The sequence below is a fragment of the Macadamia integrifolia genome, unplaced genomic scaffold (assembly GCF_013358625.1).
Source record: "Macadamia integrifolia cultivar HAES 741 unplaced genomic scaffold, SCU_Mint_v3 scaffold2319, whole genome shotgun sequence".
NCBI classification, from domain to species: domain Eukaryota; kingdom Viridiplantae; phylum Streptophyta; class Magnoliopsida; order Proteales; family Proteaceae; genus Macadamia; species Macadamia integrifolia.
In genome coordinates, this window is record NW_024868635.1 from 51,862 (window position 1) to 66,893 (window position 15,032).

A 15,032-nucleotide genomic window follows, 5' to 3' on the forward strand; every position below is an offset into this window, starting at 1 on the left:
CTTAAGGGGAACTAGGCGAACAAGTGTTATTTTTATTTTTCCTATTTTCTAACATTATTTAGTAAGTTATATATACCTTGTATCATAAAAAATCAAGATTAAGCCACATCAAGTCATTAAAAATCAACATTTAGCCACATCAAATCATAAAAGATTAACATTAAGTCATATAAAGTTATAAAAAATCAACATTTAGATAAATGCTCTTATTCTATAATAAGTTTGACTGGTCAAATGATTTTATTTTTACATGAGACTTTTTGTATTAGTTATAATATAAAACCAGCTTTCTAACAAGTCTAAGATTACTTAAATCTGAGTTGCAATGACAAAGTTATGCTTCAGTCAAACTTATTTTTAAGTGCACGAATACTGTTAAAATCGCCTGAATGAAAATAATTTTACGAATATCAAAACAAAATATTTTTTTACCGGACTTTTGGTTTTTAGCAATGTTTTAACATGATAGAATTTATAAAATTTTCATAATTGAGAAAAACCGTAGCATTTAAAAGTTGAAAATCGTCCCTATAACCAAAATCCAGTTTTTGTTCTTGGACTAGGGGGTTGACTTTTTATCATTTTGGAATTTGATTTTTAAACTATTTTTATTGGATTCAAATAGGGGGTAGTTGCTTATTTATGAATAATATCTTAAGTAAATGAAATAACAAATATTAAAAACATTTACTTGGATGATATTTGGCATACATAAGTGCCGAAACACAAGGCGACATGCAGTGCAACAAGGCGGCTGTCGCCTAGGCCCCAGGTAAACCGCCTGGACGCCTAGTCGTCGCCTAGGTGACTCCTTGACAACTATGGTTTTCTAATTAACTTAAAGACTCAAACAAACAAAATCCTAGGAAATAAAACTACTAAACTATTAGATCTGGTGGGGGCCACACAATCTTGGCAAAAGTTGGAAGGAGAGGACTCGATCCAACGCTGGAAAGGCTGGATCGAGCCTTCCTTTCTTCTTCTTCCTCCTTCTAATCCTCCAACCACAAAGAAGGTTGGGTCTTCTTCGAAACTAAGTAATTATTCTATTGATTTCTTTTTAGAAAGTTTCTTTGTTTATGAAATAGCATTCCTAGAATTATCTTTTCTTTTTAGTAGTTAGTCTCTTATTTATGTAAGACCATTGGCCACGGTTCTAATTAATGAACGATAATTGAATAAACAGCCAAGGAGCAAACCCCCCACCCCCTCACGATTCTCTCTTTCAATCTCGTCTTTCTCACCCTCTCTTTCTTGCCTTTTCTCTCTTTATTCTCTCTCGGTTCTCTCTTCTCTTACCTCCCTCCCTCTCTTACTTTTATACCTTTTCTTACTGGAACTATTGCTGGATTGTTGACTCGAACTGCTACTGTTACTGTTGCTGCTTACTGTCTACTGCTACCGGCCAACATCTACTATTGCTACTACCTTTTGATGTTGAACTGTTGCTGTTGCTGATCTTCTCTTCAATACTGGGTTGCTGTTATCCTTTACGACAAGGACTGGACTACTGCTGATCTCTTTTCAACAATCGGACTGCTGTTGGACATCTTCGAATCTGGGTTCTCTCCCTTTATTCTCGGGCCTGTGTAGCAGATAAGTATAGAATAAACCCTCCTATTCCCTCCATTATCCCCTCATTATTTACCCTGTTACTTCCATTAAAACCCACTCCTCTTTTGCCATTGTTTAACCTTTTATTTATCACACTGTTTGCCTTAAGTAGTGCTGGTCTTCTTATTACTAGTACAATTGATTTTAGAGCATATAGCATGGGGTTTCTATCTACTTTTGATGCTTAATAAACTAGTGCTGTAGCCTAATTTTGGTTGCTGCCATGTTCTCTACCCCATGTTTCCCCTTGAAGCTTGAGTGAGTTTATGTGTTTTTCTTCCTAGATTATTATTGCTCTTTGCTACTTTGTTTATTAGTCTTATTCTATTTTACATGTTAAATCTTGTTTGCTGAGTTTATTTTGTCCTGTCTACTCAAGTCCCTTGAGGTAACCCTACCTAGTTAGTTAATCTTGTAGGAAACCTAGTCCCCTAGGACCCCCCTACATCATCTTGGTATCAGGGCATGGTTTTGTCTAGGTTTAGGGCAACTAGGTACTGCTGTCCCTTGTTTACATGTCTTACCTTTCGAGGTCTAGTCTCTGTCACCATCTGTCCGTAGTCGAGTCTGAGCTAAGAGAGCGATACCATAGATTATAGGATACCCTTTTATTTCTTAAGTTGGCGGGACCAAATAGCATTGGACGTTATTCCCTCTAAAAACACATACTTGAGAGGGAGATTTTTGACCTCAAGATTGAAAGGGCTCACTACTTGTCTCAATTGGAGATTCTGAGTAGACCTTGAGTCTTTGGTGGCAACCGTAACTTGGTTGCCCATCTCCTTATGTCTACTCGTAGTGGTAGAGCATACCAGGATATGTCTGACCCTCCTAGCCCCTCCACCCAATCTGAGCAACTGGTTGAATTCGTGAAAGCCGTCCAAGCCATACAGGAAACACAAGCTGCCCTTCTCCAAGCCTTTACTGATAAGTTGGCTGCCCTCGAGACAAGTGTTCAAAACCTTGATGGACGGCAAGGCCGTAACACAACTGGCACTAAACCTAGGGGCAGAGGCCCTAACCCTGAGGAAGTAAATGAGAATAACCAGATTGATGGTTATGACCAGATAGGGGATAACTTCCAAGGCCTAGGGCGTGGTAGGGGTCGAGGCCCACCGCCAAGACGCCAAACCCAATATGGAGATGATGAGGGTTATGAGCATCCTGATAGAGGCTTTGATGTTAGACGAATGATTGAGGTAGATGCCACTACCTATGATGGTCAGATTGATGCTAGGATCCTTCTGGATTGGATCAAGCAGATGAATAGGTATTTCGATTTCTACGATATGCCAGAGGAAGTCCGCTACCGATTTGCTAAGTTCAAGCTTATTGGAGTTGCCCAGGACTTCTGAACAGACCTAGAGTACCAAGAGGACCACTTAGGACTTGAGCCAATCACTACCTGGGTAGAGATGCAAGAGCTGCTCAAGAGGGAATTTTTGCCTATCACTTATAGGCTCCAGTTGTTGAATGAAATGAATACCCTGAAGTAAGGAAAGCTGAATGTGACCGAATACATGAGCAAGTTCAATGAATTGACGAGTAGAAGCCGTATTCGGGAGGATGTTGAGTAGACACTATCCAAATTCCTTATCGGGCTCAACTCCGAAATTCAATCTCGTATGGCACCCCACTTGGTGTGAGACGTTCCACAGGCCTTCAGGATAGCCCTTGAGGTGGAATCCTCCATGAGAACTTATTCTCAGAGGAAGAGCTGCCAAGCTGGGGAGTCCCAATTTAGAAAACCACTCCAAGGCTCAACTGGATTCCTAAAACCCACTGCTGCACCATAACATCAATTTGACAACAAGGGTAAAGGAATTTTAGGAGAAGCACCCAAGAGTAGTGGGCAACAACAGTGCTTCAAGTGTCGCGGGTTTGGTCACTTCTCTAGAGAATGTCCTAATAGGAAGCTTTATGTTAGAGAGCAGACCCCTGAAGAAGGTGACCAAGAGGGGTTTTAGGACCATGAGTATGAGGACCATAGACCAGATGAGACCATATCTGATGAGGACACAAAGGAGGCTGGTGACCTCAAGCTCGGCATTGTGCGTTGCATAGTCTCACAACCTAAGAGTACCTATAGAGTAGCGATGATTAGCGACGAACTAATATTTTCATCACTTACACATGTCATCAGGGCAAGAACTGCCGCGTCGCCATAGACAGCGGGAGTTGCATGAATGTGGTTGCCAAGAGCGCTGTTGCTCGAATGGGCCTCAAACCTGAACCACACCCCAAGCCTTACAAGGTTGCTGGGTTGATCAGTCCACCATTCCCGTTAATCTGAGGTGTTTAGTTCCCCTACACTTTGCAGGATATGAGGAGCGAGTGTGGTGTGATGTCCTAGAGATGGATGTTGCCCACATCATCCTAGGTAGACCCTGGTTATATGATCGGGATGTCACCAATTATGGGAAGTCTAATACCTGTCTTTGAGTTCAAAGGGAAGAAGATTAAACTGACCCCCAGTGCCCCTAGGGAAGTTAGGGTTCCAGAACACAAGGGAAGTACATCCAAACACACTCCCACCAAAACACTCAACATTTTAAATCAACAACAATTTGAAGGAGAGTGTCAAGAGTTATGGGTGATTTATGCTCTAGTTGTCGTACAGAGTAATACCGATAGGTCACGCTTATTCACTGAGGCTCCTAGAGAAGTGCGACTCTTGTTGAGGAAATTCGAGAGGTTATTCCCTGAGGAACTACCTGATGAGTTACTGCCTATGCGTGACATCCAGCACGCTATTGACTTAGTTCCAGGATCCTCTCTCCCGAATTTACCCCATTACCGAATGAATCCCAAAGAACACGCCGAACTTAAATGGCAAGTGGATGAACTGCTACAGAAGGGATTCATTAGGGAAAGTCTTAGCCCGTTTGCTGTACCTGTCTTGCTCACACTAAATAAAGATGGCACCTGGCGTATGTGTGTTGATAGTAGGGCCATCAATAAGATCACCATCAAGTATAGGTTCCTTATCCCTAGGCTTGATGATATGTTGTATATGATGGCCAACTCTTCGATCTTTTCGAAGATTGATCTCAAGAGCGGGTACCACCAGATTAGGGTTAGGCCTGGAGATGAGTGGAAGATAGCCTTCAAGACAAAGGATGGCCTCTTTGAGTGGTTAGTCATGCCTTTTGGCTTGTCAAATGCACCTAGCACATTCATGAGGATAATGAATCAAGTGCTTCAACCATTCATTGGCAAGTTCCTAGTGGTTTACTTTGATGACATCCTCATCTATAGTAAGACCCCGTCTTCCCATTTGAATCACTTACAGAAGGTTTTTCATGTGCTCTTACAAGAGAAACTCTATGTCAACGTCAAGAAGTGCACCTTCATGAGTGATCAAGTCATCTTTCTAGGATTTGTTGTGTCAAATCAGGGAGTATCTGCTGACCCTGAGAAAGTGAGAGCGATTGTAGAGTGGCCTGAGCCAACTAATGTCCATGAGTTAAGAAGCTTTCATGGCTTAGCCACTTTCTACAGGAGGTTCATCTACCGGTTTAGTCCCATTATGTCTTATATCACCGATTGCATGAAAAAGGAGTTTCAATGGACTAAGAGTGCTACAAAAGCCTTTAATGAGATTAAGAAGCTTATGACTGAAGCTCCAGTCCTACGCCTTCCAGATTTCTCTAAGGTCTTCGAAGTGAATTGTGATGCATCTGGTATTGGGATAGGTGGTGTCCTAGGATAAGAGGGCCACCCTGTTGCCTATTTTAGTGAGAAGCTTAATGAAGCTAGGCAACGATATTCCACATACAACAAGGAATTCTATGCGGTTGTCCAATCACTGCGCTATTGGTGACATTGCCTTTTACCGCAAGAATTCGTGCTATTCTCTGACCACCAGGCTCTGAGATACCTGAGTGCCCAAAAGAAACTTAACTAGAGGCATGTCAAGTGGGTTGAGTTTCTCCAAGAGTACACTTTTGTACTCAAGCATAGACCTGGTGTCGAGAATACTGTTGCAGATGCATTGAGCCGGGTGAACATGTTCCTCAGTTGCACCAATGCTAGGAGTCGGGCTAGTGTGCTACTCCAGGCAACGAGTGTAGAGGTTGTAGGGTTCGAGCGAGTCAAGGACCAATACCCCACCTGTCCTGATTTTAATGAGTTGTTCACTTCCTTGAGTGAAGGCAACCTGATCAACCGCTCGGACTACCTACTTAGGGAGGGCTTCCTTTTTAAAGGAAGTAAGTTGTGCATTCCCAGGACTTCACTCCGAGATTTCCTGATCTGGGAATTGCATGCTGGGGGAGTCGCTAGCCATTTCGGTCGAGATAAGACCATCACCCTCGTTGAGGACCGATTCTTTTGGCCAGGATTGAAGAGGGATGTTGCTAGAGTTGTGAGTCAGTGTAGGACATGCCAGACCGCCAAACAACAAAAGCAAAACACGGGATTGTATACTCCTCTACCCGTGCCCCATTCCCCTTGGCAGGACCTTAGCATAGACTTCGTGCTTGCTCTACCAAACACTTCGAGGGACTATGATTCTGTTTATGTGGTTGTGGACCGCTTCTCGAAGATGGCCCATTTCATCCCATGCTCTAAGACCTCTGATGCATCCATAGTAGCCAGACTTTTCTTTAATGAAGTTGTCAAGTACCATGGGTTGCCCCTCACCATAGTGTTTGATAGGGATGTTAAGTTCACTAGTCATTTTTGGAGGACCCTATGGCAGATGATGGGCACGAAGCTTCGTTTCTCCTCAGCTTTCACTCTCAGACCGATGGCCAAACCGAGGTTGTCAATAGGAGCTTAGGGAATTTAGTGCGTTGCCTCATAGGAGAACACCTTACCAATTGGGATCGAGTCCTTAGCCAAGCTGAGTTTGCATATAATAGTTCTAAGAACCGTACCACTGGTCTGTCCCCCTTTGAGATCTGTTCAGGATACCAGCCCCGGGCACCCATAGACCTTATCCCAGTGGTGTCTAGTTCTAGGACCTCCCAGTCAGCAGAGTCTTTTGCTCAGTATATACATGATTTACATGTAGGTATAAGAAGACAGATAGCACTGAGGAACGAACAATATAAGTCGAAGGCAGATGTGCACAGAAGGTTACAAGAGTTTCAAGAGGGTGATATGGTGATGGTTAGAATTAAGCCGCAATGTTTTGTTAGGGGAAAAGCGAGCAAGCTGCATGCTCGTAGCACAGGTCCGTTCAAAGTACTCAAGAGGATAGGTGCCAATGCGTATGTTCTTGATCTACCAGCTAGTATGGAAATCAGTAATATTTTCAATGTTGAAGACCTTGTCCCATACCATGGTACCTCTACCATTACCCCTTTCTATCCTGATGACTTTGAAGACTTCCCCTTCACCATTGATAAGACTACTGAACCAAACCAACCACTTCCCCGCACCTTATTACCACCTGTGCCTATGGTCACGAGAAGGACTGAAGAAATTGAGAAAATCCTTGATGAGAAGATTGTGTCCACACACATTGGAGGTTCTAGAGAGTTCTTGGTCAAGTGGCGTGGACGTCCGGAAATTGACAATACCTGGATCACAATGCAAGAAGTCCAACAACTCAACCCAGACCCACTTGAATATTACATGAGTTTTAATTCACCGAAGGTGAATTCTTCCAAGCCGGGGAGAGTTGATGGGGACATTAAGACGTACAGCCGATGGAAGAAGACCCAACCTTCTTTGTGGTTGGAGGATTAGAAGAAGGAATAAGAAGAAAGAAGAAAGGAGAGGACTCGATCCAGTGTGACAATAAGATTTCCTAAAATCCTATTAGACCAAATAACCCAACATGAATTGGACTCATCTTCGTCTGGAAACCCAGATGGGTATGGATCGGTCCATGGGTATGAATCTGCATCACACGAGTTGTCAGCTGGCGATAGACATTGTAGGTGAAGGCCACACGCATTCTCCGACGAGGCGATTTGGTGAAGAGGGACCAAGGGAAGGTTGAGATCTTCTCTGTACCAGATTTGTTTTCAACCCACGCAGGAACGAAAGGGCGTAGGAACAAAGGGGCCTTCCATACCAGAACCATTTGTCCAACCCCTGCCAGTTGCCGTACTCAGAAACAAACCCATAGCCACATCCTACACCAGCAGACTCTTCATCAATAAGGACAAAATTCTCAATTCTAACAGCTCATTAACCAGGAAAAAAGAAAATTAACGAGAAGAATTTTTTTATATAATATTATACCCTAGGAAGGGAGGAAAGGGAGAAGCAATTTTTAAGAACAGGAACTATGTTCATGTCATTTAAATTGGATCGGATATCGTCATCAATTTCATCATCTGATTCCAAATACTAAAAATTTTTAAAGAACATACATAGAAAAACAGAGAAGATAAGGAAGGAAGGAGGTAAACCGGATGTTACTTTTGGAGGAGATAGAGAGTTTAAGTGGTCTTGCGGTAATAGATAAAATCCACTTTGGAGAGAAAATTGATAGAGGAGAAGAGGAAGAAGGCAAGACCGTTGCAGTAGCACTTAGGGTTTCCATGTAACTCCCCAAATCTCACCTCTTTACATTGATTGTGCATAGGTAAGAATAACAAACTGGAGAAGCCAATACTAGCTTGGCTGGCAGCAGTGGAGTGCCAGGAAGGAAGGGATGACCCAACATGTACCTGTGCCTTCTGCCAACAGTGTTGGAAGAAACAGTAAGAAAAGTGGGCCAACAGGTATTTATTAGCCTTTCTTAAGGGTTAGTAATAAAAAGGGATTAAACAGAGTCAAGAAGAACCAATCTGGCTCAATAGGCGGGAGAATTCAGAAAATGAAAGCTGGCCTGTTGACTGGACAAAATGCTAGAATTGGCTGAAATGAGTCCCACACTTGAAATTTGATAAATGTAGACCTATTACCAAGGGTCTGAAATGGTTAATTAAGATAAATAATAAAATATGTAATTAAAATAATATTTTAAGATGGGTACTATATGCATGTACATACCCATATAAGTATATATATAATATTATATTATATTATAAGGAGAGAGATATAATATAATGAATTAAATAATGAAATTATAAGTGGATACTATAATTAATGTGTATACAATATATAATCTGAAATTAGAAGTATATAGTAAGTATATTGGTATTATATAATACAAATATATAAGTATATTATAATATTATTATATATAGTGTAAGTGGGCTATTAAATGAATTAGTGGACCACTAACTTTGAGTTAGTGGGCCACTAAGGTAAGTGGTGCTATTTAAAAGCCACCACTAACATCCTATCTCATTTCTCACTTCTCTCAACCGTACAACAAGAAGAAAAAAAGAGAAAGAAGAAGAGGAAGAGAAGAGAAGAAGAAAAGAGAAGAAAGGGAAATTGATACTTTTGAGACAGTAGCTGGCTGATTCTGCAACCAGGTAAGAATCCAACTTGATACAAACGTGTAATGGCAAATGTTGCTAAAATTGGTGGTTTGGGTTGACTGATTTGGCTGGAATAGGAAGATTAGGGTAAAATCTGAGAATTCAACAGGGATTAAGGACTCCAAGTACATGATATTTTGTTCCTTTGATGAAAATGGGAAGGAGTCCTAAATTTGAAATGGGATTACACTAATTAAGGCCGAATGGGACTGGAAGACTAAAATTCTTACTTTAAATTCTTAAAACAGAGAATTTATTTGGAATTGGGGTGAAATCCCATCTTGAGTTTTAGAGTTCCTTTCCATTTTCATCAAAGGAACAAAATATTATGTACTTGGAGTCTTTAATCCATGCTGAATTCTCAGATTTTACCCTAATCTTCCAATTTCAGCCAAATCAGTCAACCCAAACCACCAATTTCGGCAACATTTTGCCATTATAGGTTTGTATCAAGTTGGATTCTTACCTGGTTACAGAATCAGCCAGTTGCTGTCTCAAAAGTATCAATTCCCTCTCAATTTCCCTTTCTTCTCTTTTCTTCTTCTTCTTCTTTCTCTTTTTTTCTTCTTGCTGTACGGTTGAGAGAATGTGAGAAATGAGAGGGGGTGTTAGTGGTGGCCTTTAAATGGGCCCACTAACTCATTTAATGGCTCACTTACATTATATATAATAATTTATTATAAATTTATAATATACTTATGTATTTGTATTATGCAATACCAATATACTTACTATATACTTTTAATTTTATATTATATGTTGTATACCCATATTAATTATAGTATCCACATATAATTCCATTATTTAATTGATTATATTATATCTCTCCCCTTATAATATAATAAAATATTATCTATACATATACTTATAAATGGGTATGTACATGCATGTATTACCCATATTAAAATATTATTTTAATTATATATATTATTACTTATCTTAATCAACCATTTTAGACCCTTAGAAATGTCTACATATCCCAAATCCAAGTGTGGGACCCCTTTTAGCCAATTATGGCATTCTGTCCAGTCAAGAGGCCAGCTATCATTTTCTGAATTCTCCCGCCCATTGAGCCAGATTGGTTCTTCTTGAGTCTGTTTAATCCCTTTTTATTACTAACCCTCAAGAAAGGCTAATAAATATCTGTTGCCCCACTTTTCTTGCTGTTTTTTCCAACACTGTTGGCAGAAGTCGTAGGTACATGTTGGGTCATCCCTTCCTTCTTGACATTCCACTACTGCCAGCCAAGCTAGTATTGGCTTTTTTAGTCTGTTACTCTTGCCTGTGCACAGTCAATGTAAAGATGTGAGATTTAGGGTGTTACAATTTAATTCTCCAGCCTATTGAGCCAGATTGGTTCTTCTTGGGTCTGTTTAATCCCTTTTTATTACTAACCCTTAAGAAAGGCTAATAAATACCTGTTGGCCCACTTTTCTTGTTGTTTCTTCCAACATTGTTGGCAGAAGGCTCAGGTACATGTTGGGTCATCCCTTCCTTCCTAGCACTCCACCGCTGCCAGCCAAGCTAGTATTGGCTTCTCCAGTCTTGTTACTCTTGCCTGTGCACAGTCAATGTAAAAAGGTGAGATTTGGGGTGTTACATTCCATCTCTTGCACTTGCTGCGTCTCTGCAAATTCTTGAGAGGCCTTTTGAGAGAGTAGCTTCAGGAGCTATAAGCTTGAATCACTCCTAGAGCTTCCTTCTACTTTAGGTTGCTTGTATCCGGTGATGGTAGCAGCTTGGTCAAGAGTCGGCGGAGAACGGGTGATCATGTGTCATCGATTTTGGCTCCCTTTTAGTTGGCCGGACCCATGGAGCTCTGGTTCAAGAGGCTAAAGAGATGAGGTTTTCGTTGCTAGTGGGTTCCCAATCTATAAGGGTAATTTGGGGTATTATGAATCATAATGTAAGGATGATGTCATCACTTAACAGTTATTTCTCACAGAAAGGGACGATTGATAGAATCTTTCAGATTAGGGGGAGGGGAGTGATGTTTCGTCTATAGTTAATTAATTTTCTTAGACATTGTCAAAGCTGCAGGATACTAAGATATGCTTTGGGTCTTGGCTTGCAATCGAACCTTTCCCTTTTTTTTTTTTTGGGAGTGGGGTGTTAAAGAGAATACGAAAGGAAACACTTATAGAAATATTAAGCCATTCAGCATACACAATGATCCCAAAAGAAGCTCTTTCTTAAGAGTACCCAAAAAATTTAAGATCATGAGCTAACCTTTTTCTCTCTGTTGTTACAAACTGGAAAGATATCATGTTAAACATAGAAATCAAAGACTGAATGTCTGAAAGTAAACTATTCAGTCTGTCATCAGCACCTTGGGTCCAAATTTCATTAACTCACAACATACTTCGCTTCTGAGAGACTTTTGTGTGCCATAATACTGTTACTGTATGCTTCTGCCTCTTCAGCTGTTCGACTGTCACACGACCTCTTGAAGTACTAGCTCTGGCACCCAAAAACTGTGTTACTGTTAAAAATGATGGAACCATTAGCAGATTTAATACCTTTCATATAGCTAGGGAGTAAGAACATTGCAAAATCACTAAAGAACCATATGATTGCCCAGATAGACTGATTGGCAGTATTACCATCCAATGGAGGAGGGGATCCATTTGTGTTATATCCAAAGTTCCAGGTTTCGGTTTTTCTCCTGCCGCTTGGTTTCGACCAGGCTCTAAACCGAAATATTTTGAATGAAACTGAAATTTCGGTCAAAAACACTACACTTTTTTTTTTTGGCAAGTTTTGATGATGATTTTCAATGGCTAAATTAGGTCTTGAAACTTCTAGGAAATCCTATTTTAGGCCCTTTAAACATAGTGGAACCCTTAGGTTTTTTAAAAATAACATCCAAAATGGGAGTTTGACTTTGGACCTTAGGTTGGTAGTTTACGTTGTATACGTTCTCTAATATGGTCTATTCCACACAATGCTTAGTGCTAGAACACATATAATTCAAGTAAAACAACTTAAATATGGCCAATGGTGTCCAACATATATAAAATCAATTTTAATATGTAGATGTATATTGAGCAAGTATTAACCCAATTTTTTTCCAAAACCGACTCCGTGAGGACGTAGATTGGCCAATGGTGTCCAACACATAAAATTTAGCTCCAAACACTAACTATTAACCTTTTTTTTTTTTTCAAAATTTTGTTGTAAGAAAATTAATATTTTTTCCAGTAAATTTTAAGAACATTTTTAAAACTGACAATAAATTCCGGCTCGGTGAAATCATAGATTGTATATGAAGTGTAACATATAAAATATTGAATGCCAACCATCAAGTATTTATTCCAAATTTTTATATTTTTTGGTCGTAAAATATAGTGTTGGGGAAACGTGATATACCTCCAACTTTGAATCTTGCATACATCTTCTACAACGTTGCGAATCATTACTTCCACTGCATTCCTTGATTGCCCAAGTACTTGTTCCAACCTTGTTTAGCAGTAATTTGGCCAAGAAAACCCAAAAAATGGCTTTCCAACTGGCACTGGGAAAACCTCTCAACTGGCACTGGGAAAACCTCTCAGGATGATTTCGACATGTTTCGTTTAAAAAATTGTTTTGATTCTGAAGCCAAAGTAACATTTCAGCCGAAATTTCCACGAAACGAAACTTCAGACCAAAACATGATCGAAATGTCAAAATTTGTACATTCTCAAATGTTGCATGTGGTTTTGTTTCGATCATTTGCGAAACCGAAATATTTTGCGAAGTTTAGGGAAATTTTGGCAAAACTTGGAACCATGGTTATATCTCATCGGCCTCCTTTACAGGAGAGCAGTTGTATTCTAAACTAGCATCTGGTACAAGAAACGTGGAAACTACTTCTTCTTGATAATGTTTGGGCATCATGATTGTGCCACGTTTGGAGGACTGTGAAGCAGTTTATATTGCTGCTGATTTTATTCTGGGATATGAAGTTCTTACTCCATTAGTTTTAGTATACTTTTATTATGAATATTTTTAAGTGTTTTCTAAATGATGATCTTGTTAGTTTTGTATCTATGTCTGTGTGTATTTATTTTCCGTCGAAATTTGTACATTCTCGAGGGTCACATGTGGTTTTGTTTCGATCATTTGCGGAACCTAAATATTTCGCGAAGTTTAGACAAATTTCAGCAAAACTTGGAGCCATGGTTTTATTTCGTTGGCTTTCTTTACTGGATGGCGGTTGTATACCAAACTAGTATCCGGTACAAGAAACCTAGAAACTGCTGCTTCTTGGTAATGTTTGGGTATCATGGTCGTGCCACATTTGCAGGATTTTGAAGCAGTTTATATTGCCGCTGATTTTATTCTGGGAAATGAAGTTCATACTCCATTACTTTTAATCTACTTTTGTTATGAATACTGTTAAGTGTCTTCTAAATGATGATCTTATTAGCTTTGTGTCTGTCTCTGCGCTTTTATTCCTTATCCTGAAAAACTAAAACCAGTAAAGAAGAAGAGAAAGAGAGCTGAATCCAAAACTTTGGTGAGCTAGAACATGATGGATTGAATTGCTCTATGGTGACTAGCTATTCCTTTATATTATCCAATAACTAACTTTTAGTAGGGTTCCTACTAAGAGTGGAAGACTAAGAAGACTAATTACAATAGAAACAAATAACTACCTAAGCCTAACTAGAAAAGGAAACTATTAAGGAGACAACAACTAACTACAACTAAGCTATTAGACATGATCCCAGGGTACACGGTTCCATGTAACATCCGTGGAATACAACCCCACGATTACACACTTTAACAATCATTATTACTGTTTCTCAGTTAGGTTTATATTTGTGCTTGTGCTTGATTTTACCTTTTCCTACGTTGATGCAGCTGTTGTTCAGGGACCTTCTCATAGCTCATCAGAAGCTTCTCCATATGATAGTAAAGCATCTGAGTCAGCCAAAGGGAGTGGGAAACAGCGTGCTTCTGAAGAGGGTGGTGCCATTTCCTCTTCACAGACAGAAGATTTTGTCAAGGGGAATGGAATGATCTTCAGGCCAAAGGAAGCATCAGACCAATCGGCAGTGGATGGCTTCCCATATGAAGGCTCAGCTATTAGGCCAGGTATTGATGCAGGTGTGAAATTTGGGGGACGTGGTTCTTGTCCTGACCTACCGTGGGTTTCTACAACAGGTCCAGGCCCAAATGGGAGGACAATTTCTGGTGTTACTTACAGAGTCAGCAAAAACCAGGTAAAGATAGTTTGTGCATGCCATGGGTCTCATATGTCCCCGGAAGAGTTTATTCAGCATGCCAGTGCAGATCAACACAATCCAGAGAACAGCTCAGGTTTTGTGTCATTTCCGAATGGCAATCCTGCAAGTTCAGCCCAGGGCTGATATCGTAAAGAGTTTTAATAAAATGACTTATTTTGCAATGAAAGCATCTCCCTGTGGTTTTCTTTACCGTACTGTAAGCTTCGTCATTATCTTTCTTGCTATATGTATGTCAGTGATTTATTTGCTTCCAATCAAATGTCTTGAGTAGCCGGTATTTGTTATGTGGGCTAATGTAATCATTGAACATCATTATTCTGTTCTCAAGTAGTAATATCAACAAATCATCCCTTCCATGTATGCTCCTAAGCAAACAGTAGGGCACTCCAGATACATTAGAAGCTTTATCAGAAATTGAACTCAGGGTTTCATGAATTGCTGCTCTTATATTCTGTTTCCTTTTATACCTTTCTCTGCTAAATCAATGTTTGTTGTTTTGAATGTTCAGTTTATTTTGAATGCTCTACCAATTTTTTGCATATGCATGTGCTCCATGATAGAAGAACCTGATCTGATTCAACCTTGAATGACCATAGCTGACACTTTCCTGAGCTGAAATCTTTGAGCCTATCTTTTGTTGGTCTGGGTTACAGGCCGAGTGTCCTGCTCCTGGAGTTGGGCTTGGATTACAGGCTAGGTGGACAACTAGCCTTGCTCGAGTTGCAGATAAAGTTTTCAATAGTTCAAGACTATCAGGAGGGGGTACCATGATAATGCCTAGGCTATCGTGAAG

The 15,032-nt window shown here is 40.0% G+C and overlaps 1 protein-coding gene across 2 annotated transcripts in view; it reads left to right on the forward strand.

Moving 5' to 3' along the window:
* The window catches only part of LOC122066286 (ninja-family protein mc410), a 22,897-nt gene extending 8,223 nt beyond the window's left edge, over window positions 1-14,674 (forward strand). For both annotated transcript variants that reach the window (XM_042630103.1, XM_042630104.1), the window contains exon 3: window positions 13,854-14,674. In XM_042630103.1, the coding sequence (XP_042486037.1) occupies window positions 13,854-14,362 (509 nt within the window). In that variant the 3' untranslated portion in view covers window positions 14,363-14,674. The remainder of the gene's footprint in view (window positions 1-13,853) is intronic.
* Window positions 14,675-15,032: the final 358 nt, after the last annotated feature.